Here is a 27,637-nt window from a genome sequence, read left to right on the forward strand (position 1 = left end):
CAAAAATGTGTAAATCACAATGGGAAATATATTTTTTTCATGTATTATCATTTCAGGCTGCAAAACAGAAAAGTGAACAGATTCCAACACACAGAGAGAGAGCCTTTATTTTCTGCTCCACTAAATCTTTAGGTAGACAATATTTGTTTGCTTCTATATTAATGTTCTGAAAATCAAGTGCAGTGCCTTTAAGCCTAAGGAGACAGCAGCATTGGTCTATTTGTATGTATAAAGTCATATCTGGGTAACCTCCCTTCATATCTGGGTAACCTCCCCTCACTCACTACAGCTGCTATGATCTTCGCACCACCAGGTGGCGGCTCCACCAGGTGGCGGCTCCACCAGGTGGCGGCTCCACCAGGTGGCGGCTCCACCAGGTGGCGGCTCCACCAGGTGGCGGCTCCACCAGCTCCCCAGGATTTGCTCACAACATGGTGGAACAGATTTCTCTTATTTTGCACCCTGGTCATGGAATAACCTTCAGAACACACTACGGCATTGATTCTGTCTCCCTGGGAGAGGTTAAAGTGCAGATAAAAATGAAAACTGAAGAGAGCAATTGTGTTTCCTCAACTGGATTTTGTATTTGTATTATGAATCTGTTGGCATGCTATCTTGGCCATGACTCCCTTAAAAAAAGACATTTTAATCTCAAGGAATTTCCTGCTTAGGTAAAGCTTAAATAAAAACAAAGAGCCCATTTTCATCCACATATTTTGAGGTCAGAGGTCAAGGAACTCTTTTTTTTCCACTAGTATTACACAGTTAGTACCGCTGGATTCTAGTCTAGTCTAGTTTCCTATGACACCCGTATATCTTCCCTCTGGCCTCAAGCCAGAGCCTGCTACAGCCTCTTAAAGATGCCCCTGCAGGTCTCTTCTGGGGCGGCACTTGGGGATGACACATCAGACTCCAGTGTGGCCACCAGAAATGCCTCTTTGGTGGTATGAGAACGAGATCACTTTAGATATTGTGCCAAAAGTCAACATTTTGACCTAGTATCTCTTAAAGGGACAGCTCTGATGTGTTGTAGTGTGGTTGTATACGGCTTCCCCATAGTCAGTGTGTTACATACAGTAGATGATGGTTAGCTGATGATGCTGCCACTTTGGAGAAGCAGACGAGTTCAGACACAGAAGCTAAGCTGTGGACGGGGGCAGCAGCTGCAGTGAACTGGACTTTAGTCACCCTAACCCCTGTCTGGTCTTCACTTTTGGGACCCTCTGGGATCCCAGACCTGGGACATATTTCTGGTTTTAAAGACAAGCTTGAACTAAAATGTTACTTCATAAAACATTAACATATTGTCTGTAACTATATTTCAAACAATAGAGGAGAGGACATGTGTTTAATAATTATAATCAGTCTCTACTAGAACAAAATTAACTATTGATGTGTGAATGTTTTTTGTGGTGGTGGTGGACACATGACAGAGGGTAAAGACATTATGTGCGTGTGTGTGTGTGTGTGCGTGTGCGTGTGCGTGTGCGTGTGTGTGTTTGTGTGTGTGTGTGTGTGTGTGTGTGTTTGTGTGTGGTTGTGTGTGTGTGTGTCTGTGTTTGTGTGTGTGCGTGTGTGTGTGTGTGTGTGTGTGTGTGTCAAACTGACCTGAAAGGATGTAAATGTTGTAAGGATGTAAATAAACATGTTTAACACTAAACATAAAATAAGCTAAGGCCATTGAGTTTCAGGTTGTAAAAAATTATACTTTTACCATTTTTCCTCTTGCAAAAGTTTAAAACGGGTCAAATTCACCAGAATACCAAACAAGATACAAATACAAAGTATTGTTTGGTAGATTTCCTGCCCTGTCTTATTACTAAGGTAAAGGACACACACAATATTTGCACTGGTGGCAGTAGATCAGATCAGTGTCCTTACAAATCTAAGATTTTGTCAGGGAAAAGGGAACCTTTGCCCATATATGGGCAGTTCAGTGGAACAACTTAGAACGACAAAGGAACGTCATTTCCAGCCTGAACTCTTTTAAAAAGAGAATCAAGGCCTGGTTCCTGGAGAGGGGAGCTGAAAAGAGCATGGGCCCAGTCACGGTTTCCATGTTTAGTTTTATTTCAGATCCGTGATTTTACTGATTATCATACACTCTGTGAGGCTCTCGTCTTGTCTAGATGTTTGAAAGAAATAGAAACAAGTCATGGATTTTTCTGATTTTATCCTCAATTGTATCATGTGTCTTTTCATGTGTGTAAGACATTTGTGATACAGTTTAATCAATCAAATCAAATCAAGGGTTAAAAAGGGCCCACCTAAAAAAATCAGTATCAGTTTGAGTGTACACTATATTAAGAATAGTTTTACTACTTTACCTTGCTGTCAGACAGCCTTTTCCTGTGGCACCACCTTTTCTCAACATGTTGTGCTCTGTACTACTCTGAAAATCAGCTGTTTGAGTCAGACGCTCTGCATTTTATGGGATAAACAAACACAAAATATAAGTGACTGACTAACGGCGACAACGAACTGCCATTCACATTCACGCCAGTGTACAGAAGAACTTTTGCAACAGCAGACACAGAGAAAGGAAACATCTGTAGAAACTGGAACAGAGCTGTCAAAGTGGTGAAAATGTTCTAAATATTGTGTACATTTAAACTGATATTTTTTGTAGGTGTCTAAAATAAGTTCACCTGCTGTCCCCGTCCACAGCAGGACATTGCTTTGCTTGTGTCAGTACTCCTGTCTCCACACTGAGGGTGTCGACCCCATCTACTGTAGGTAACACACTGACTATGGAGAAGAACGTCATACAGCTCCACTTCAAAGCATCACAACCATCCCTTTAAAGGGTGAATACAATACATGTAGAATCTTTATTAAAAGCTATATTTGAAAAATAATAATTTTGAGGGGCGCTTTGAGGGGTACAGAATGAAAGTATTTATTTTCCATAAAAAAATATATTTAGTCTTTTGACAGGTTTGACAATGACTCTCTGTCCCGTTGTGTTTCCATGGTAGCAGCCAATAGCGTTGGGCGTTGCTGGTTGCCAGGGTTGTCTGTTGTTGGGTGCAGCTACTGTAGGCTTGCACTGGGTGAAATGGAGTTTGCCAATCCTGCAGCTGCTTCGGAGCCTCAGTGAAGGGGGCGTTATTTGTCCCAGCAAAATAATAGAGTGAAAATTGAATTTCCCCATTCGCGGGATCATCTTTGCTTAGCTGGAGCAGCTAATGCTAACGGCTAACACTAACTGTCAGTCAAACTCCTCTAATCCTTGTTTTCATGGTGTTATTTTCCAGAGGGGACGGGTTCAAACAGACTCAAACAGACTGGTCTCCTGTAGCTACTGGGCCAGGTCTGACCAACCTGGCAACCCGACTGCTGGAATTATTTTTTTTGTTGTTGTGACTACGATCTTGAGACACTAGATGGAGCTGTTCTGCTCATTCTCATTATTTAACCTTAATGTTAGTAAGTCAAAATGTAAATATCTTTATAGTTTTCATTCTTTTTCTCTTACTGGCAAAAAAAGTCTGTCAGACAACTCTACAAGTCAAGCACAATAATGACAGCTGACATCAACACATTAGTTAAAACCATTTATTTAATAGTTTATAATGATCATTTACAGCGTTCCTACACAGAGAAACCCTTGACCTTTGTCAGTAATGAAATGCTTGCTTTCAAAATTCAGCTGGCAATACTTCTAGTCTTCTTGACACAGCGTGACACGTTATACTAAAAAAACATGCTTCTGTCCGGAGGTCTGCAGTCCTCAAAACAACCTGTCCATTTCCATTTGCATTCAACGTCCTGCTGTTGAGACCCAGATCACAGTGTCAGGCCAGCGCTCCAGAGACCACTGGGTTATTAGAGTGACCAGCACAGGACCACAGCTGTTTATGATGACGGCACATTCAACATTAGGTTTGGACATTTAAAGATGAGAAAAACGTGATTGGTTACAGTGAACTGTTTACTCCAACACTGCTGGCTGTAACAGGAATGCTTGTTTAAATGAAATGAAAATCACAGAGCTTACATACACAAATAAAGCAGTCGAGTGATCCTTGACCTTAATGTCACAAGCTAGAAACTGTACATTATGCAGATATGTATTCCATTTTTCATTCCCTTCTTTCAGTTTTCAAAGGAAGTTAAAGCTAAAAAATGTTTTAATAAACATGCACTGGCATCGTGTGCATGTCACAGTGAACTTCTGTTGATCACATCCATGTGCAGTGTATATACTGAAAAAAATATGTCTGTACGTTAAATGACAACGCCCGGGTAATGAATTCAGACATCCCTGCAGGTGCATAACTCCTCCACAAGAGGGAACCACAGCAGACACTGTTCAAACAGAAGCATAAATGACAGAGCGAGGGTGAGTGACTGCAGAGCTGCGGAAATGTACGAGCAACAACAATCATGTACACAGTGATCACTGCAAAATGTACTCATTGTTTTTCAGCCAGAAATGTAGGCTATAGATCTGGCATTACACGACGTTAGCACTGTCGCCTCACAGTTCCTGGTTTGAAACCCGGCCGGGGCCCTTCTGTGTGGAGTTTGCATGTTGTCCCCGTGTCTGCGTGGGTTTTCTCCGGGTTCTCCGGTTTCCTCCCACAGTCCAAAGACGTGCAGGTGTTCGGTTCATTGATGACTCTAAATCACCCGTAGGTGTGAATGGTTGTCTGTCTCTGTTCGTCTCTATGTGTCCTGTGATAGACTGGCGTCCTGTCCAGGGTGGACCCCGCCTCACGCCTAATGTTTCAAGCCATTTTTTAATACGGTGATTGTGTTACACATTCATAATCATTTCTTTTGTTTTTGGGGGAAATTGTTTAAACTAGAGCATCACATGCACATTACTATAAGTTGTTGGTAAATCTGTGAAGTCTGGTGAAGTCTGCTTCAGTCCATGAATTGTGGATTTGGACAGCCCTCAGCTCTCTCAGGCTCCGTTCACACTGCAGTTCACAGTGACCTGAATCAGATTTTCCCCCTCATATGTGACCTATATCGGATTTGTTTTAGACAGTGTGAACAGCACAAGTTCCATTGAATCTGACATTTTCCAATCAGAATTAGTTCACTTCTAAATTCTGACCAGTCCCAGCCTGGTGGGGTGAAACGTCTTCCTAGACGAACAACCGAGTCCAGTTGCTTTTGACTGAAATTACTTTGGGGATAACGATGAACTGGACAAATGAGAACATTCACAGGTCACTTTTAAATGTGATGCTGATTAGGATACGTAGCAGACTTTTTTTAAAATTTGACCGCAATCTGCCCAGCCATGACAAATAAAGTTGTGCCACAGGCGGGAGCCAGGAACAGAATCAAAACAACCATGGAGACCTGCAGTGAAGCAGGAGGCCCGTGGAGGGAGATGGAAGTTTACACCTCATTATTAAAATATGAATTTTCTTTCTCCTCTTCCTCCTTCCTCCGCTCACAAAGTCCTACAATAGCGGTTGCCTTTGCCATGTTGGCTTCAATAAACACCATTCTGTTCACACAGCAATCACATTCAAAGTCATAATGTGAACATATAAAGAATAAATCAGAATTGAGCAATAAATCAGAATTGTGAGTTAAGATCTGCAGCTCCTCTCCCTCTCCCTCTTTCTCTTTCCAGGGAACGCTCCTGGAAAGTCTGTGACTGCGGTCCAGACATTTGACTTGAGCCGTAGTCTCACAGATCCAGAACCATCTGTCTCCACACCGCTGGAGAATACTGAAGTCCCTGAATCACTCAAACTGTGGTTCACACTTTTGAAATTTTGAAATGTAACGTGACATTTTCTTTACAAACACATAGTATCATAGTATGTTTTGGGCATAATTAACCTATAAAGATGCGGCTGTGTAATTATTCCATGTGAGTGCAAAGCTAGCAAACTACCGCTACAAGCTCCAATTCACATTGCAGAGTAGTCTCCCAAAGCATCCTGAACGATTTATACTTGGTTAAGAGTAAAGGAAATACTGGTACAGTCTTCTTCGCGGATCCAAAGACTTGAAATGAACATCCGACATAAGCAAAGGCACAGAAGCATTCATAGATGACCCATCTCAGTCTGTCTGTGTTCTTACTGGGGCCTGTAGCCACCCAGCTGAGGCATGTAGCTGGAGTTTGGTGCTGCTGACAGCCAATCAGCTGACTGGCCATCTGTAGGTGTCATCTGCTCAGAGTCCTCTTCCAGGGGACAGAAGTCCAGAGGCTCCAGCTCCTCCTGCTGCTCCAGCTGGTTGATGTCAGCAGGGTTGGTGGTGTCTTCATTCCTTGCGGTTTGCGTGAAGCAGGGCTGTCGGGGGGACCGCTGGGACTGTCTGCTGCCCTCCTGCACCAACATGTCAGGGTTCTCCTCAGAGTCCAGCAGGGGCTGCGTGGACTCAGACCGTGAAAAAAGAACCTGCTGGGGTTGGGAGTTTGGGGTCTGACCCTTGTAACCATTGGAGGCCACCACCGATGAGTACTGAACAGTGCTGGCTGTGGTGTCGGCCATGTCGCCGCCCTCATCGCTGTCGGACACACTCTGGCGCGGTGAGGACATGCAGGAGGAGCCACCGATGCCGCTGCTGTGCTCCTCAGACAGATACTTGTCCTTCTTCAGGGGCAGACTGGCCTTGTCCTCCTCAAACACACATTTTCCATCACACACGTCCACATCAAGCACACTGATGCCAGACAGACAGTTCTCCTTTGGTGCCTCTGCCTGTAGAAGAGGACAAGACATATATATATTATATAAAATATCTTTGCCATATTGCCCACCCCTGATTGCTGAAATATCTCAAGAAGACAACAGGAGCTGCGCTCCATTTCTCAGCAGGACTAAGCAGAAGGCATTATCAACAAGAACTCGAACATAAACAGTAGCAGTAATTAAATATTAGTCTAACAATTCAAGCCCTGAATAATATTTCAGACGGGGTTGGACCAAATATGGGAAACACATCTCAATACAACAATGCAGTTCAACAGCATTACAAACTACAGCCTTGAAAATAATCCCACACAGGGCTGTACAGTGTGACCACTTTGATTGCAGTTGCTAATAAAAATGAATATGTGTCAAGAAAAGATGTGTGTCAAGGACGAGTGTGTCTGCAAGTACTAAAAAACTACATTTCCCAAACATGAGCATGTTGTAGAGTTGACGCTTTGTCACGGTCAAGGGGAAATTGACTTTTTTAGCAAAACTGGGAAGGTACTTCTCTGTACTTGGCAGCAGTTCAGAACAAAATTCAATCTTGTTGTTTTTGGATGAGAATATATCAGCACCAACGAATCTGGAACTGTCGGACTCCATCTCATCCAACAGGAACACCTACTGTTTTATCTCACAGCTGTCGAAAACTGTTCCTTGGCTTGTGTACGACCAAGCAAAAAGGTCAATAGATGATAGATGAATGAATAGATAGATTTAGATTTATTTCACTCTACATATGTTAAATAAATATAAAGTCTTTGGCCATACTATGTGTGCTTCAATATTTATTTTTTTTGTGCTTCTAAATTTCTTTACTTGCTAGCAACAGTGCCACCACTCAAAAAAACAAGTGTACAGCCGTGATACAGTTGACTCAATGGTTGACCAAAGCTTTAAACCAATCCCTGAAACTTTCTGTGCAAAGAGTTTCAAGCCTGTCCAGAAGTGTCCAGTCTAAACATAGATCCCAATAGAGGGACTGTGTACCAGAAATATATGAAGTTATTAAACGAATACTGTGAAGGTGTCCTGAGCAAAGCACTGAGGCCTCAGTGGTCAGTCTATGTGTTAATGGGTCAGCTGCAGAAATGAAAAGGAGGCTGGAGCTGAACCACGACATGGAGTCTGAGAAATGTGTTTTGTGCATGCAGACCTTAATGCACGAAACAACCATAATCAACATAGTATGTTGATTTAGAGCATATTAAAGACTGTACATGTTGCCATTCTCATGTGTGTCAGTTTATGTCCTCACTTTCAAAGGATAATCAGGAGACCAGTTTCCAATGGTGCTCTCTCCAGGGTTTGGAATCTGAGGCCAAAAGTTCTTCTTGATCCTGGAAGAGAGGAAACAATGAGGGTGATACAAATGCATCTCAAAATTTTGGAGTATCTTGGAAAAGTTCATTTTATTACGTAATTCAATTAAAAAAATAAAGTGAAATATGTCAAGCCTTTTTTGTTTTTAGTTTTACAGCTCATGAAAACCAAGACCCCAGTATCTCATATATTAGAATATTTCCTAAGATCAATCAGAAAAGGGACTTTTAATACAGAAATGTGGAACTTCTGAAAAGTCTGTTCATGGATTCACTCAATACTCTGGGTCAGGGCTCCTTTTGCATGAATGACTGCATGAGTGAGTGCAAGAATGAGTGCATGAGTGAGTGTATGAACACAGCGTGGCCTGGAGGGGATCAGCCTGTGGCTCTGCTCAGGTGTCATGAAGCCCAGGTTGCTTTGATAGCAGCCTTCAGTTCGTCTGGATTGTTGCTCTGGTGTCCCTTATCTTCCTCTTGACGATACCCCGTAGATTCTCTCTGGGCTTCAGGTCAGGCCAGTTGGCTAATCGAGCACAGTAACCCCACAGTCAGGAAACCAGTTACTAGGAGTTCTGTCAGAGTGTGCAGGTGCCAACTCCTGCTGGAAAAGGAAATCAGCATCTCCATAAAGCTCGTCAGCAGACTGAAGCATGACGTTCTGGAAAATCTGCGTTGACTTTGGACTTGATGAAACACAGTGGAACAACAGCAGCAGATGCCATGGAGCCCAAATCCCTCTTCCTCCAGACTCTGGGTCCTTGTCTTTTAAATGAGATGTCAAATGTACTTTCTTGTGAAAAGAGGACTTTGGACCACTGAGAAACGGTCCAGTTATTTTTCTCCTTAGCCCAGGAAAGACTTTTCTGATGTTGTGTCTGGTTCAGGAGTGGCCGGACACTAGGAATGCCACACGTGTGGCCCACTTCCTGGACACGTGTGCGTGGTGGATCTTGATGCTCTGACTCCAGCCTCAGTCCTTGTGAAGGTCCTCCCCCAGGTTCTTGAAAGGGCTTTGCTTGACGATCTTCTCAAGGCTGCGCTCGTCCTGTTGCCTCGTGCACCTTTTCCTACCACACTTTTCCCATCCAGTCAACTTTCCATGAATATGCTTTGATACAGCACTCTGCCAACAGCCAGCCCCTCCAGCAGTGATCTGCTGTGGCTTAACCTCAGCGAGGTGTCAATGAGTGTCTTCTGGGCAACTGTCACGTCGGCAGTCTTCCTTTTGTGTGTACTGAACCAGACTGACAGATTCATGGTATGTATACTGCATAAATAGTGATTGTAAAGAGGACCCTGTGTCCCTCCTCAAAGACATAAATGGTGGGCTTCAAACCCTGTTCTGAGAGAAACGGTTCAGGTGTTTTAGTGTAACTTACACATCTTTTTTGTAGACGCAGAGCAGCATGGTCATGAGAACAATAAACAGAAAGCCGAGGCACACTCCGACCACAATGCTCTCCATCTCTCCTGGAGCTGAGGGAAACACAAAAGATATTTAGAGAGTGGAAGTGTCATGTTAATAACTTCATCATAGCAGTTCAGAGGCTGTGCAGTCACTATAATGCATGTAAATAAATTGAGCCAATAAAAATGTGTGTGAACAGAGGTCTACTGCACTGCTCTCATCCCTCATCACGTGTGCAGTTATTTATCTTGTTGGCTTATACAAAGACCACATGAAACAAGCCAGCAGTTTTGGACCAGTGCTAGTGCATGCTCCAATAGCTTGAGTAACTTACTTAGTAAGTACTTAAACAGAAGCAAACAAACGGCTCATCGAGATGATTAAACACATCAGAGAGAATCAGCCATCCGTCAACATGTTTGAGCCGGCTTCTGACAGGAGGCGGCAGGACAACGGAGACTCTTGGGCGGATCACTGACTATGGCAGTTGCAACTCAACTGCAACTTGAGCCCTGCAGGTGGATGGCCGGACATCAAGCCCAAGCTGCCTGCCCATGGAGCTAACGTTAGCGATTTGCGGCAAATTTATAGTTTGTGCGTCCTGAACCCTGCGCCAGTCAGACCCAGACTCAGATGAGGTTGTTACCACTGAGATGTTGTTACTAAAATGATTTACTATTGTACAGAACATATAAAAGGACATTTACTGAGCTTGCCATAAAAGATCAGGGATGCAAAATTCTGTTTAGATGCAACTTTTTAATTTAGTGAGCCCTGTCACAGGTCATGTGCAATAACATGTGATGCCATTTGTGCATGTCTGAAAGGAACAGTGTTCTCTTAAACCCCACAGGCTGTTGAGAAGGAGTATTGTTTTAGTTTGTGAAAACTATGCTCTCATGTAACCCTCATTTTGAAACTGACAGGGTTAAAGATTTTCACTGCATGATTAACATTTCAAAAGAATTAATGATAACAATATTCTCATATCTATAAAACATTTGAATAAATAACATAAAATAATGGTATCAGTCACACAGTCAAGTTAACTTTGTTTATTGTGTGTTTTTTCTTTTTTGGCGAATGAATTACACCCAATAAAGGACTGGCAGGTGGAGAGGGTCTATTATTCTGCCATTATTCCAGTTGCTGCCCAAACAGCACAGATCTATATGAGACTAGGACGGGGAGAATGTCATGTTTTTCCCCTGAGTGTGACCTCTGAGATCAGCCCTTTCACGCACACATGCCAATCAGAAAAACCGCCGCCGACCCACAGGAGGAACCGGGGATTGAACCCGCTCTACCTCCTCCGAGCCACAGCCGCTTAAAATTAGTTTAGCCAAAAACTCATTTGTCACAGTGACTTAACCTTTAACCTCTAAAGTCGAATACGTTCTTCCTTGAGTCCAAGTGACCATTTGTGCCTCATTTGAAGAAAATCCCTCCAGGGGCTTCTGAGGTATAACGTACACAAGAATGGGACGGATGGACGGATGTACAGAATGAACAACATGAAAACATAATGGCCGTCATTTATCAAATGAACGTACAATAGAAAAACGGGCATATGACCATTTCCTGGCAAACGTCGGCATTTATCAATTTGGACGTGAGCGGGAGCTACGATCAAATCTCACGTCTGGTCTGAGATCGTGTACGCACATTTCAGCCTGTGTATTTGCGGTGCAGCACAGCAAAATCTGGCTGAAAATAATGAACAAACCTCAGCTGTCATTAAGCATAAGCAGTCACACTTTAAGAACAGATCAAAACGGATTCTTAAAACGAATAAAAAAAAAAAAAATTGTGGTGGGAGCAATTGATTGTACTCATGTGCGTCTGAAGGCACCATCCATGAATGATTACGCATTCATCAATCGCCAAAACTACCACTCGATAAATGTACAGGTGATGTGTGATGCTCAGCTATCGCTTTTAAACGTGGTGGCCAGGTGGCCATGGGACACACACACACACACACGGTTCTTTTATATTTCAAAACAGCTTAGCTCCAGCCCCCGCGACCCCGACAGGGACAAGGTTGAAGATGAATGAATAGTGAAAGTAAAGCGCACTGCAGAGCCAAAGTCATCTCCTCGGTTAGTGGCTACCCTCGATAAATTGCATTAAATCCAACAAGGTATCAGAGGATTAACATCTTGGTATGGTTCTTCTAGGTGACAAAGGTTATCCTCTAACGGAATACCTAATAACCCTGCTGGCAAACCCCGCTACAGAGCAGGAGCGCAGGTTCAGCAGTGCGCACACACACACACGGGTCACAGTGGAGCGCTGCTTCGGGTTGACTGCCTCTGTTATTCTTTTCCATACAGCGTTTTTATGGGCCCCTTTTATTCCACTCTTAAGACTGACAAATATTATTTTGCTCCATCTCGGATGTCAGGATGCCGATCTGTGTGTCGGAAAAGTGTCTTTTCTTCCCAGCGTTTCATGTTTGACCTCAGTGGGCGAGGCCTCCGAACCAGGAATATTTAGGGGCGTAAGATGTTAAAGACTGATCGACTTCAGCCGCCGCATTTATCAAGGCCCGCTCATTCGTACGCTGAGATTGGTCGGATACGAATGTTTCATAAATCACACGTGGGTCCTGTCCTACGACCAATTCTGCGCTCAGATCTGCGCCCGTATTCACACAAGATTGATAAATGAGGCCCAATGCCTCCGACCACGGCAGCATGGAGGCATAAAAATCAAATATGTGGGTGTTGAGGCAAAGCGAGAATAGAAAGAAACAGAGGTGCTGGGCTATTTACAGAATAATATTATATCTCTATTACTAACACAATATTTTATTTCGTTTGAAAGTCAGTAAATCACGGTATTGGCAGTTATTGTTAACACTAGTATATCGCAATATCCCTAATTTTAACCCAATCAACAAAAAAGTATTCTTGCATTTCTTCTTCCTCATAATATTGAAATGTTTTCCATGTCGTAGGTATCAATAGGCAGCTTCAGTATGCCAGATGTCAGAATCCAAACTGAGCTTCGGCTGTGGCTCATAGACTGTATAAAAAATGGACATAGCAAACCCATCGAAGTCCGTTCACTCAACTTGATCCAATCGTCCTCGCCTACAGGAGTCGCCATCTTGTCAGACTTTGACTCTGCCTCATTTCCTCTTACCAAAAAAGGGCATGTACGTTTTTTTGTACCAGACCTTAAACAGGTTTATGATGCTGTGAAAACGGCCTGTTTAACATGGGGGTCAATGAGAAACTGCTCTATTGTGCAAACTACTCCTTACGGACACTCTGAGAACTGCAGTTTTGGGCACTTCCTTATTGGATCAACCAGGAAGTCTCTGTGTTGGGGGCTTGCTGTGGCTGTGTGTGCTCTGTGTGTGTTTGTGAATTAAACAATATAAAAAACAATCCAATATCTCCAAGGAAATGTAGAAATTGACTTAAATATTTATGATAACAGTTTATAGTGTTGAAAAGGTTCAACTCACCATATTTTAGAGTGGTGAATGAGTGATTAAAGCTGGTGGCTGAGCCTTGGATGGTCCACGCTCTGATCCAAGTGTCATACTTGGTGTTGCCTGACAATGACTTCAGAGTGTATGAGGTGGTGTTTGCTGGAACGGTTACTTCTGCAAACGGGCAAAAAGAGAAATGAGCAACAATGAAAGGCACCACTCCTGTAGTCCAACACTAATTAGACAAGCCTATTATTATGTGACAGGAACATACCATGTATTTCACTTCCACTTGTGTAGAATATGGTGTAGTTTGTGATGAAGCCTCGACGACTCCGTGGTGGAATCTCCTCCCACACCAGCTCTGCCTCGTTACGTCCAGGTTTTCCATTCAATCTGACAGCGGGGGCTTCTGACGGAGCTGCAACCACAACAGCAACATCATGCATGCTCATCATACAACTGTGGGTTATCATGTGAATTAGTGATAGACGATACATCAGCCAGCCAATATTATCGGCCGATATTTGCATTTTAGGTGCATCTGTATATATCCAAATATCAGTTCAATAAAATCGGCAGTCCGTATCAGTCATCAGCTAAGGCTGATGAAAAAACGTTCAGTCGATCCCTATTGTCAATTTAGATCATTCTGACGTTACACGCATGATCTGTGGATTGTGTCATCTCTGGAGGAAATGGTTGAAATTAACACCTTTAAATTTGAAATCTGTCTTAGAAGCAATTAGTCTATCAGAACACGAATGGTGATTTTAATTGTGGTCCATTATTGATTTAAAATCACTGTATAAAGTTGTTTATTAACTGTTTTCATAATTGAGTGTAAAAGACGAGGTTATTGTTGACTTATTTTTCAGCTGACACGACACATGTTGCTGATGGATTTTTACAACTGAAACCAATAATGAGTTGCACAAACTGGAAAACGGACCCTGACTGTTGAACGTTTCCACTCAGTCAAACAGCAAATGTCACTGCAGACTCATCGTACGACAGATCTGAACACCATTGTGTAATATGAAGTATATAAAGAATGCTGTGTCAATTTTGGTAGCAATTGAATGAAGACTGTCATATGATAATTATCACAATTAAATAAAAAACATGTTCATTGACAATTATTTTCGAGTTTTGTTTTAAATAATTGAAGGGATAGTTTTTCCTTTACATAAGCATGCAGCACGGACAATTCATGTTACAATTAAAGAAGGGAGTAGTAAAAGGAAAAAGGATTGTCCTTGAACATGTGTTTTTTAATATGACCCGGTCAAGGCAAACCTAAATCTTCCATAGACTCAACAGTTACCAGCTTCAAAACGTGACCATATGCTGTTTTTCTGTCCCATTTTAGTCAATGGAATATCGTTTGAGCTTGTGATGTTTTGAAAGAAGCAGATCAGTTTTCACTCAGACTTTATGATTGCAGCAACACTGTTGCACTGTTTAGAGCAAACAGAGTCCGAGGGTGGCAAGGAGTGTTTTAAATAGACTTCTTAATAGAGTGTGGAGACAAACATGGAAAGAAACAGCTGCTGGTTATGCTGCAGAGTCTCTCAGACTATAAAAACAATGAAGTGCGTTATCTTACCTCCTTGCTCCAGGAAGGCTTGTATGCTTGCTGGCTTCCCAATCCATCCAGAGTATATTGGATACACAGATACATTGTAGCAAACAAACTTCTCAAGGTTGCCTAGATTTGACATTGAGATAAAGAGTTAAAGTAAATGTTAGTTCAGCGTTAAGCTTCAAGGCTCTTAAAAAGGATGTATGTATGTATGCCTATAAAGCAAGGGCTCTCTGTGTGTGTGTGTGTATGTGTATGTGTGTGTGTGTGTGTGTGTGTGTGTGTGTGTGTGTGTGTGTGTGTGTGTGTGTGTGTGTGTGTGTGTGTGTGTGTGTGTGTGTGTGTGCGTGCGTGTGCGTGCGTGTGTCGGATCTCTTCCTTTCTTGGTTGGTTGGTGAGTTGCTGGGGACCCAAGGATGTGCACAGGTTGGTGTAATATGGACACATTCAATATTAATAAACTGTGAATTAACTCTGCAGTGTTAACTTTGCTGCGCGAGAGTGAGTGGTCAAAAAAGAAACTGTGGAATGGAGTCAACATTTGAATCTGAACGACAGATTAGAGCAGCTCATGAACCGCTTGTGTCTGCACGGTCCACTCTGAGCTGGTGTCTGTATCAGCAGAACTCTGTGAAACAAATAATGCGGCTCTAATTACCGACCAAAAACTTCTTTCACCATTGTTTTTGTCTCCTGTAACTCAGCAAACACATAATCATGTACATCCAAGCTGACCACCGTACGCAACCACTTTACAAATCTACAAGGGGTGAGTGGTTTATTGGCAGTGAGGACATATTCTGGGTGATGTATCCCTTTAACGTTATGTTGAACTCATATCACAAACTCCACTAAGATCTTTTGTTTAGATGAAAGAGATTACCTTTAATGGCAGTGCGTCTGGTGTTTCTGTTTTCCCTCTGCCAGTCTGTCTGATCACCACTGACCCACTCCACCACATACTCTGACAGAGCTGTACTGTTGGGGGGTCTCCATTCCAGCCACAGCTGACCTCCACGGGGCAACACCTTCAGCTCTTTAACAGCTGCGAGATCTGTCACACAAGCACACGCACACAAAATGATAGATTATTATAATGTAAGCACAGAGAGGCGGTTTGCTCTCACTGTCCCCCACTCTTTACCCTCTGTCATGTCTCCACCTCCACCACAAAAAACGAGTCCCACACACAGCAGTGACAGGGACTGTGCAAAGGAAAGAGAGCATCACAGCATTCACTGATTGGACAAGACGCAGCAGCAGGCCAGATGGCTGCTTGGAGCTAGGCTGCATTTTAGGCTCCGTTCACACTGCAGTTCACAGTGACCTGAATCTCATTTGTTTTTGACAGTGTAAACAGCACATGTCCCATTGAATCTGACATTTTCCAATCAGAGCAGCCAGGTCGCATTTAATGTGTCTTTGACATCATTCTGACCCTCGCTGCACTGTTTTGTAAATTAATGACAAGTAAAGTTGATAAAAAAAAAAAAAAATGATGCCCCAGGTGGGAGCCAGGAACAGAATCAAAACAAACATGAAGGACATCAGTGAAGCAGGAGGCCCGTGGAGGGAAAGGGAAGTTTTAGACCACGTCATTAAGATATTAATTTTCTTTCCCCTCTCCCTCCTTTCTGATATCTCCTACTCACAAATTTGCCAGCAGCCGCCACACACTTTTTTTTAGTGTGAGCTGTTCACACAGCAACCTGTAGACAGGACACATTTAAAGACTAATGTGAACAGCAAAAATCGGAATATTGCATTAAGACCTGCAGTGTGAATGAAGCCATAGTCAAACGGCTGGACTCTCTGCTTTGGACTGATGCTATGTTGTGGTAGACATTGGGAATCAGCCCATGTGGTGCAGCAGCATACCGCGGTTTATCACACTTGACATTTGGAAGTGCATGTCAGATACACAAAAAGATAATTTCTCTCACATTTTGGTCACAAATGCGTTAAAATCCATGTTAGTGAGCACTTCTCCTTTGCCAAGATAATCCATCCACCTGACAGGTGTGAAATATGGAGGTGCTGATTTTATAGCATGATTATCACACAGGTGAGCATTGGACTGGTCACAAAAAAAGGCCACTGTAAAATGTGCAGTTTTATCTTGAAAAAAAGACATTTATTAAGCACTCTGAACTATGGATTTCACATGACACATGACATGATTTTTCTGGTCATATGGGAGAACACTTCTCTAGTGCTAGATGCCACCAGGTTAGCATGTTTCCACATGACCTGGGACCTTCAAACAGACGGTCGGTAACGGTGATGTATGAGTTTACGCTGAAAAGAATACTTACATTGGTTTATCCTCAAAGCAATTTCAGTCAAAAACAACTGGACTGGTTGTTTGTCTAGGAAGACGTTTCACCTCTCATCCAAGAGGCTTCATCAGTTCATGTACGCATCTGACCCAGTCACCAGTCCCAGCCTGGTCAGATGCCTTGGATGAGAGGTGAAACGTCTTCCTAGACAAACAACCAGTCCAGTTGTTTTTGACTGAAATTGCTTTGAGGATAACGATGACCTGGACGAATGAGAACATTCACAGGCTTACATTGGTTTAGATTATACATTATAGGTGTGCTGTAGCTCAGAGTCACTTACCATGTGCTTTTTCTGAGATGACTAAGGATGCCTCAGGAGATTTTCCCACAGAATTGATAGCGGTGACGTACACTTTAACAGATTTCTTGTCAGTCAGAGAAATCTGCTTAAGGACAGTGATCTTCCGCTGGTTAGAGCTGCTGTCTGACATGTTGACTGGGATACTCTCCCACTCCAAACTCCCATTCTTAACTTTATCCCTAAGGTCTTGAATCTTCATGTCAAACCTCGTTATCCTCCCGTTAGCAAACACAGGATCCTGGCAGGACAAAGTCACACACTGTAGGTTAGCTTTCAGCATCAACTCAGAAAAACAACTGACTGGTCTGCAAAAACAGTGATTCCTTTAGAAACTGGGATGCAAGTAGCGTTGTCACTATACTAGATACCGATACCCAGGATACATACCCGATACTAGATATCGAATTTCGATATCACGGAAAAAATTACAAATAAATGAAGGCAGAATTTTTAAAATAAAGATTAGAACAATACAAACATCAATAACAACACTTTTTAGAAAGTTGTCTGACATAGTGAAAATAAGAAAGAAAACACAACTGTAGAGTGTATATAAATATGACAAATATTTTGAAACTCTTGTTTGTTTTCTTGTGTTGTAGAGCTCAGGGATTTGTATTTACATTAAATGATTCCATGAAGGAGGTTAAACCTTGGGTTCAGTTGATGAATCAGTTGTTGTTAGTTAGGTTTCTCAACAGTGTAAACAGGGATCTGACTGGCTGTGTTCATTCAGCTCAGTGTTATTCATGTGAGCTGCTGAGTGACATTACGCATCAACTGTTGACGGTTAGTATCTAGTCCGATGCTAATTTTTAGTAAGAAGTATTTATTTTCTGAGTATTGATTTTTTTCACCACCCTAGATGCAAAAAAACCATTTGGGTGTGATGCTATTGTTAACTGTGAATTCAATCAACAAAGTGGCTGTGGTCCAATAGTCCTTTTCGCTTAGGAAGGTTCCTAACTGAGTGAAATGACCCAGAAGAGCTGGTCCAACTGTCTAAGTGATCAGGAAAGGTGCTTCAATGCTTCCTTCATTATCCTCTTTAGCATAGATATACTGGACCATCCTTTACCAAAGGAAAGGACATAATGCCATCCCACAATTCCTTGAGAAACGACATTTAAAGCAATGCATCAACATTTTAATAGTTGTTAGACAATAACATAATTGGCCCTAGGTCTGCTTCTCCTAACTGGAGGCATGCCAACAGTCCTCTACTGTAGGTAACACACTCACAGCAGTAATCGGAGTATGGTGTTAACCTGGTTAAGTGAATAACCAGGTTATGCCAGTTCTCCCCGTATACATGATAGGGGAAGAAAGGGAAGGATGATGGGAGTAACTCTTCCTCCCTTACAGGGGAGGGGCAGTTATATCCTAAGCAGCATGTGCAGACGCGTAACCTGATCTTACCCAGATTAAGGTGTACACATGCACAAATACCCGGTTACTAAAGGAGTTATCCAAGACTGTTAACAGGGTTATGAGAATGCCGATTAAGGTGTTAACATGGCGTCTTAGTAATAGTAGTAGTTTTTAAACTGCATGTAAACGAATGTTAGATGTTACGCATAGACTATGGACAAATACCTCATATAGCCTCACTTCAAAACTATCCAGAACTATCCCTTTAATATATATATTTGACATTTCTTTTCCAAAATGATTGGTGTGTTTTTTTTATCTTTATATCTCTGTGCCTTTTCCAGGTTTTTCATGAACACACAAACCCTTCCTGTATCTCTGTACCAAATGCTGGAAGATGAAACTGATACTGTGGATAGAATCTCTTCTTTGGAGGCACATTTCCAAAAACTGAGAACTGAAAAATTGGGCCAAATTTATGATGTAGTCTTTCATAAGATGTAGATGTATGAAGTGTAATATAAATCACATATCCTCTATTTTAGTAAATTAATTGACAGTGATGTAACTGAATACTGCAGCAAATCTTTTTTACAACAAGCAGTTTAATAAAACATTAGATTCTACACATGTTCTAAACATGAATTATATGTTGTTTTTTGAATGTTTTTTTTTTTCTTTCACCATGCAGAAAGTCATATTAGTATGATTAAGTGTAACAGTTTTTTTGTGTTAAATTGAATGTGATGTGGGAATTTACCTTGCAAATAAGCTGTACTCGTCGTTCATGTGTGCCGTCAGCCTCGGTGACTTTCCATAAATCAGGTTTACTTGTTGGTCCTGGGCCAGAGACAAAAAATAAATGAAATCTTTTAGCAGCTTTTACCAAACTCACAAAAGGAAAGTCATCACACCATTTCTGACAAACCTACAGCTCAACATTCAAGTGGGTCACAGTCTTTTCACCATAAAACTGCATTTTAAATATATAACGTATTGGGGAGCTGATGAAGAAAACTTGTAGTAATTGATGATCCCTCCAGATGATGAATACATTTACAACTTGAGGGCCTCAGATGATCTAACTTTGATATGTAGTGTAATAACACAAATTTGATCAGAGTAGTGTTGTCTGTTATGGCACCAGCATAATAAAACACACTGTGGCAGTCAACCAAATGTGATGCTTTCTCTGAACAGGCCAAGTCTTCATCACAAGCTGCCAGCTTGATTTGTTGTCAATGCTATAAAGGTGGAGTCTGAGATTCTAACGCAATACACTTTTTATCAAATTCAGCTAATATCTCCTCCCAGTCCCCTCGCTGTCTGTTCAGTGTGTGATGAAAATAAATGTGGTATCCATATGGCCCTGGGTCTCTAACACTTTTCTGAGGTACTGGTGCACAGGACAGGGGAGAGGCCATGGATGGATGAGAGAAAGGCAGTGGGACTGAGAGGAGCGGTGAATCTACATGCTAATGTTCTGAAGGAGCACTGACAGAGGGGCGTGTGTTTGGGGGTTGGGTTCAAATACCAACACAATTTTTACAGAATCGCTGACTCCACCTTTAGTACTGAATGCGTACAAGGTCTCAAGGACTACGTGTACAATAAATTGATCTGAGGTTCTTCAATTCACTGAGTTGGATTTGGTGGTCAAATACTTTAGTAAAAGTAGACTGAACTGGCAGCCATGAAACTCACGGTCCTCTGGTGTTCTCTTGGTAGAATTGGTACTCCAGTTGCTCCAGTAACCGTGGCCTTCTTTAGCATTTTTGCAGCACACCTGAGAGACATATACTGTGTCCGGCTGAAGGTTCTGGAGTCTGTAGGACTGTATGTCCTTGGCAATGTCCTCATGAGGTACCTAAAGGACCAGGCATCCACACATACAAAATAACACAAACTTTATGTACCTGGATAATGGAGAAACCGCACACAGTAACAAATCACTGAAATTAAACTTATTAGGCCAGAAATTTGCTTGACGCAGTGGAAAACCGGTGCAGTGCGGTGCAAGCCATTGGAAATAACAGGTTCCAGAATGCAGCAATGTTCTTGCCACGTTTGGTCTGAAAGGCCTTTAACCTGTGTGTGTGTGTGTGTGTGTGTGTGTGTGTGTGTGTGTGTGTGTGTGTATAATGACAGGGAAACCCCAGGCCTGTACAGTTTGTTGCATTTTGTATGAAATGACCACAGCACGATGCAGCTTTGAGCTGCCTGTGAGACAGAGCCGCTTGTTTAAAGGGTGTCACTGCAGCGCAAAGTTCAAATATAGTATCTCTCTCTAATAATAATAACAACAATAAAATTACAGATATTTAAAACGATGCCTTTTTTCCATTGAAAGTTCAAAGGAAAAAAAATATTTTTAAAACTCTCAACACAGAATGTGAATAGTTTCAAAGTACTATGGGCTTACTTGATACTATTATAATTGTTCTACAACTTTCTTAAACTTTCAACTTCTGTAGAACTAGTGCTATAATATGCCAGAAAAGTTAGCATACAGGCCTGGGTCCAGTCCGGCTTAATATCAAACCAGTTTGAGCATTTTAATATCAACCCAAGTCTAATTGATCAGAGAAGTCACATTTAGCCCAGTTGGACGGTGCCGTGCTAAAGTGCAATGGTCCCCCGTCCCTCCTCCGCCTGCACTCACATTACTTTCAAAGATCCGGACCCAGGCACGATTGCTCCTTGATTATACGTCATCACGTCATAATAAGACACACGCACTGAATGACTGAATGATGTCATCACATTACGTTGCTTTGTTTTTGAAAAGGGGTTCCGTAGACCTCGAGTTTTTGTGCATTTTCCTGCTTTTGAATGTTTTCATCAATGCTTCACCACCGTATCAGACCACCGGGAACCCTTCATCTGCATTTTTTGAAATGTCCGTTGAGGGGAATCGTCAAATATAAATTGATATCAGGACCACCTTTTGTGCTCGTGCTTGTGCAATCATTCCGTGCCGAAGCCAACCTCTCTCCACCTGGCAGCGGCCAGGAACAGCTACACTCACACTGGTCAAAGGAACTAGACTTTAGCCATGAATCATTCTTGCCTGAATGCCAAATGTGAGTAGGCCCTTAAGATCATTAGTTTTCCCTGCTGTGATGAAAATGCACACTATGATAAATGACTGTGACTGGTAGAATAAGACAAACATACTTACATAAGTCCAATTTTGAGATCCATTTGGGCAGTATCTTATTTGATATATTAGTTCCACATATACTTTCGGAATAGGATGAGTCCAGTTTATCAGAAGGGAAGTGGGAAAACTCTTCTCTGAAAAGATTTTGACGTCTGTTGGAGGGTTTGTTTTCACTGCAACAAAAGACACAACAAGCTGTAAAGAGTATGCCAGATGGCGGTCATCAATCATCATTACTGTCGCATTTCAGCAGAGCCAGCACAATGACGAAGGTGAGTACATGTTGTAGACCAGACTGGATCAAAACAAAGCCTACATAAAGATGGCAGCACTGTGCAACCCTTACTCATACAATACTACAACACTGAACTTACCAAACCAGCCAGCATCTTCTTTCAGATGCTCAGACTCCATTTTTCCCAGTGAATTTTGTGCCTCTACCCAGATCTCCAGTGTCATATGATTGGGGAAACTGTCCACAAACTTCACCTGGGCACTGTTTTCACTTGTTGACACATTATAGGTCCGGACACTGTGGACAAAAGATTTGAATATTGTTTAGAGCTCAAGAGCTCGGCCTACACATCAGTAGATCTAATGGAATTCTTCAAATGTAAAACAATTTCACAATAATTATGTGCCTCAAAGGCTTACAACATGTAGAATTTCCAGGCAATTTAAATACATGACAGAAATGAATACATGAAGTCAGAAACTTGACTTAACAGAAACTTGATTCCACCACGTGGCTATGATGCAAAAACAGTGAAGGGTATACTCACGAGATGACTGCAACATTTAATGTGTATGTAGTCGGGACATCTTGGGTTTGACGTCCTACTGGGTCCCACTCACATCTGATGGTTGAAGAGATGTAGCCTTTCTCCTGAACTGCCTCACAGGACACATTCTCAGGCTTCTTCGGATAATCTGACATTGAGACAAACAACACACACACACACATCTTATTAACTTTAAAACATTTTTAGATCTTTTCTATACTAAATTACACTGGAGATCAAAATTAGAGAACCAAGTATTAATTCTTGATTTATTCTGAAATACTGTTCTTTTATTGTTCAGAATTTGATAGAATATCCACTGTGAATATACCACTGCTGTACTGGCATTTGTTTTTTATTGAATTATGCAGACAAGTAGACAAGTATAATATTTGTACTTATTTGTTAGTATTTGTGTGTCTGCTTTAAGGTGAAAAAAAAAACCCCAACATGAATCCGGCTATCACGCCAAACAACCCACGTCAGACACGGTCACATTATAACTGACCAAGTACCGGTAGATAGGTTAGAAATTAAAAAATATATAGCAAAAATAAATAAGGATATGAAAAACAACAAAAATAAATAAATAACTAAAAAAAATAATAATAAAAAAATAGCATGTTACCAAAACATTAACATGTTTAAGAAAGTTCTAACAAAAAACTTACACCCTTTCTTAAGGTAGATCCCATGAATAAATTTGCCTCCATTCAGGAAAGAATAGGGTGATACTTTCTTGCTGAGGCACAATAACCACTCCGATTTTTCACTGGTGACAGGGATAGTGACATTGAGAGCTGAGTCGTTGATCTTGGTGTACTGTTCTTTGGATATAGTAGTCGTAGACAGATTCCAGTAGAGGTCATCTGCCGTAACTTCAGCTGTGTTGATGATCATGCATGTAGCCGTGAAATTAGTCCCGATCTCTAGCACCGGAGACTGTGGGGCTATCATCAAATGGTAGTCATCTTCTGAAGACCAACAAAACAAGAAAACACTATCATTCAATGTTTAGAATCAAACTTAACCTAGTAGAACAACAGGGTGCTACAGAGCTGCCTGGATAACTGCTGCTTCCAGTGCCACTTAAAGTGAAATTCTGGTGTCAAATCATCCCACTGTCTTTTTCGACAAATACAATCATCAAATAAGCCATCGATATCATTTTTTTTTGTTTATGAACTATTAACGGAGATATCCCGGAGAGTCTCTAACAGCCAGCACTGGTTAACACCGATTAGCTGGGGGCAATAGGGTGAACACATTAAAACGTCTTTTTAAACCACTAACTCTACCTGTGGCCCCTTTTGGGCACCACACGCCCACACCACCTCATGTGACATTTCGCTGCTGCGGGGAGATCTGCTGTCTGGGACTTCTCCAAACCTTTTCTATCTATTATAAACCACAAAGTTTGCGTGTTTAGTTGGAATAAATCATCAATAGTCACCTTCCTTTTGGATTGACTTTGGTAATCCACTTGACTGGACTTTACTATGAGAGGAGCTGGTACAGCGGCCAGTAGGTAAGTCTTTAGAGCCAATGGAGGGTGCAGACTTGAAGCACATGTCTCTTAAGACAGTGTTGTTACTGGCTCTGGCTTCGGCTAAATTGGTTAGTGACATCCATGCGCTTTCAGTGCATCTGTCATGCACTCAGTTTTTCCCGGGGGATGAGAGGATAATTTTGAAGCCCAAGCCGGCTTTTGTACCTAAGGTGGTGGGCTCATGTTCTCCTATTGACCTTGTGGCTTTTGCTGCCTCACCAGGAGGGCAGCGGTGGCATGCGTTATGTCAGGTCCATGCAGTGCGTAATTACATGGATAGAACTAAGGGTTTCAGGAGGAGCGATCAGCTGTTTGTCTCCTGGGCTAATCCTCATAAAGGGAAACCTATCACAAAGCAGCGCCTGTCCCACTGGGTCGTGGAGGCAATTGCTTTGGCCTATACGAGTCAGGGTCTGCAGCTACCTGCAGGCCTGCGGGCGCACTCGACTCTGGGCTTGGCCGCATCCTGGGCCTTATTCAGGGGAGTGTCTGTCCAGGACATTTGCGCTGCAGCGGGCTGGTCCTCGCCTCTCACTTTTGTCTGTTTCTATATGCTGGCATTACGGGAGCAACCATTTTCCATAGTGAAAAATCGAATGAAACATTATGAAAGAGAACTTTAGGTTATTTACATAACCCTGGTTCTCTGAGTAATATGAATGAGATGTCTCACCAGACAACCCTTCTTGCTTGGGCGAGTGAGAATAGGTGCTTATCTTGAATGAGGGGGTGCCACACGTTTTACCAGCCAATCAGGATTGGCGTAATGAGATAAATGCTTCTGAGGGCTGCAGCAAGGCGTGCATCCCATAGTGAGACATCTCACTCATATTACTCAGAGAACCGGGGTTATGTAAATGACCTAATATTATTAGTTCCCCATGTGTATTCCTGCTGTGGCATGCAAAATGACAAGGGAAAAGATGCACATCATTGTGACAGTGTTGACAGTATTGTATCCACAACACACCCGGGCAGCAGCATGTGACATTTTGAATGTAGACAACAACATAAAAAAACTCTGAGGTGAAATTTAGTTTGGTGATTATATGTCTGCTGAAAGACAACACTTTTCCATATACATACATACATACATAATGCTTTGTGTTTGGGTTAAAATAGAAAAAGAGTACTGACCACCTCGAGCAGGTCGAGCAGAGGCAAGGCAAGCTAACACCAACAGCTGGAGCACTCTCACAGACACCATGGTGATGGCCAACTAGGAACAGAAAAGACAACAGCATGTCAGAATGGAAAAAGGTACAGGATCACTGAAAACATAAAGACTCGGAATTCTATTCTAATGTGTGGATATTTATGTTTTGTACTGTGCCTATCCTTTTCTTATTTGTATCTACTTTCAAATGTATGTACTGTCATGTCCTAGACCTCTTTTGTTTGCTTGTTTTATGTTTATATATAACCAAAAATAAAGTATATAAAAAAAAAAGAATAGAAAGGTAGCGTCAGTTCTGTCTAAAACATTAGAAATGTACAAACTTAGACACAGACTACAACTTGAATAATACCTCTGTAGCTTTGAGCATAACATCAATGCTCAAAGAATGTCTCTTTTACATGTTATAGACACACTTGTTTTTTTCTATCTAATTTATTTGATCCAAGTATATAATTATTATTATCAGTAGTAGTATCATTATTATTAGTCATTTGCTTATGTGAACTGATCCGTTCTCAAAACACAATCCTATATCTTTGATATCATCTGCCTTATATCTTTGAATAAAGGTTCATTATTTCATAATTATTTCATTTAACTGTAAGGGAGCATTGACACAAGATATGCGTATGTAGAATTTTCTTTGGCTCAATAAAAAAATAGAAACAAATGTCTATTTCTTCTCTTACAGAAAAGCATGGCTTGTATATAGTCTAGTGTGTGGGGGAGGTGTTGGGTCTCTGTAAAAGAATGTGGTGTAGACCTTTGCTATAAGGAAAGGGTCCTGAGATCACTTATGTTAGGATTTCTTACTTTAAATGAAATTGAATTGAATATCTATACTTTTTTTACCATATCCAAACTGTTGTTGGGCTTGGGTTATGAACGGATGTTCCATTAAGCTTTCTTTCTTTCTTGAAATCTAGATATAACATTTAAATGCCATCTTCTATAAAGTCTTCATAAGAACATCCAGAACAAGATATAAATTACCATGAATGTATTTTCTATTCATTCATAAATAGTCTTGAATTAAAGAAGGAACTGACAATGAGCCTGTGAATGTTCTCATTTGTCCAGGTCATCGTTCTCCCCAAAGAAATTTCAGTCAAGAGCAACTGGACTTGGTTATTTGACTAGGACAGGTGTGGGCAATTCCGGTCCTGGAGAGCCACTGTCCTGCATGTTTTAGGTTCCTCCCTGCTCTATCACACCTGAGTCTAACAAGAATCAAACTGTGACAAGCATCAGCTGCTTGATAACTTATAAATTATTAGAATCAGGTGTGTTAGAGCAGAGAGAAACCTAAAACATGCAGGACAGTGGCCCTCCAGGACCGGAATTGCCCACCCTTGGTCTAGGAAGACGCTTCACCGGCGGTCGTTGGCACTGGGAGCACCGAGGGGTTCCGTTGACATCAGTGATACAGCGGTGATAAGGATTATCGATGAAGCTTGGCTCTTCCCCTAGTTTTGGAATAAAGACCCTACCTCCTGAAACGAAACTTATCTTAAATCATTCCAAAATGTTTGCAGTAAACTGGGAGTTACCTCACCCGAGCGCTTGGATTTGTTCAATTTCTATTTATTAGTAAAAGTATTTATGTGTTTATTTAGAGCCTTGTCCGGTTCTTTTATCAGTAAAGTGATGTCAGAATCACATAAGTGAAGCAGTCATGGCGGTTGTCCATCTCATCTGTTCTTTTGACTAACATAGATAGCTGGTAGGGCGCTAGTAGTGGCTAACGTAGTATTAGACTATGTATTACGTAGTATTAGTATTACACTCCCAGACGATGGCAGCGTATGGCTAACAACTCGTCCCACGGTGTTATAATAAATGTGAGCCACAGAGACAGTTCTGCCACTGCGACACTAATATTACTAATAGGTTAGCATTGAGGCTATTATCCCTGCTAACGCCATATTGTCTACGCAACAAAAAATATGGAGGTTATTAACTGACTTACCTGACTGGCTGTACTCTTGGTTCCTGTGTAACCTCTGTTAGACGGACACCATATTTCTTTAGTGCGAAAAACCTAACAATCTTCAAAACAAGAATATTCGCTGTCACTGTGTCACTTCCGTGCAGAGTCTGCGCTAGCCCCGCCCACTTCCCGTCAAGAGACGCTTGTGTCGCGACATGTTGCGGTGCTGCGCCACACTCCAGCGATGTCACAGCATGCTGAAGGACCGGCGTCTGTACTGTTGAGCCTCTTCCCTGACGGCGACAGTTTAGGAATCTGCGCAAATGCTCAGGAAGGAAGGAACGCCGCTTGGTGATTTGCCAGATGACGTTTCCGGTTTTAGAGTCCTCCCTCACTGTTGTTTTCCAGTATGTCTCCGCCTCTCGTGCTCACCAGAACACACGTGCCCATGAGCTTTTTTTTCTTTTTCCCAACAAACTTTATTGGAATTTCTCAAAGTCATAGTCCAATATTAAACAGTTCTCTCCCAGACATCAGACCGGCATCACATAACAATTAGCTCTAAAACAAAAGAGGAGA

At 41.9% G+C, this 27,637-nt stretch overlaps 1 protein-coding gene across 2 annotated transcripts; it reads right to left on the bottom strand.

Moving 5' to 3' along the window:
- Positions 1 to 3,556: 3,556 nt before the first annotated feature.
- Positions 3,557 to 27,237, bottom strand: il6st (interleukin 6 cytokine family signal transduce). Of its 2 annotated transcripts, none has more exons than XM_083930201.1 (16): positions 27,098 to 27,237; positions 25,086 to 25,167; positions 23,071 to 23,370; positions 22,400 to 22,547; positions 21,992 to 22,149; positions 21,636 to 21,790; positions 20,159 to 20,321; positions 19,215 to 19,294; positions 17,063 to 17,321; positions 15,324 to 15,494; positions 14,465 to 14,566; positions 13,130 to 13,276; positions 12,889 to 13,029; positions 9,382 to 9,478; positions 7,936 to 8,017; positions 3,557 to 6,683 (listed from the first exon to the last, which is right to left on the bottom strand). In XM_083930201.1, the coding sequence occupies exons 2-16, from the start codon at positions 25,153 to 25,155 to the stop codon at positions 6,057 to 6,059; spliced, it is 2,700 nt and encodes an 899-aa protein (XP_083786327.1). In that variant the 5' UTR covers positions 25,156 to 25,167; positions 27,098 to 27,237; the 3' UTR covers positions 3,557 to 6,056. The 2 variants fall into 2 exon arrangements, with proteins under 2 accessions (XP_083786327.1, XP_083786326.1); XM_083930200.1 differs by having other exon boundaries at positions 23,071 to 23,373.
- Positions 27,238 to 27,637: the final 400 nt, after the last annotated feature.

Source organism: Echiichthys vipera (assembly GCF_963691815.1).
Source record: "Echiichthys vipera genome assembly, chromosome: 16".
In the NCBI taxonomy this organism is placed as follows: Eukaryota; Metazoa; Chordata; class Actinopteri; order Perciformes; family Trachinidae; genus Echiichthys; species Echiichthys vipera.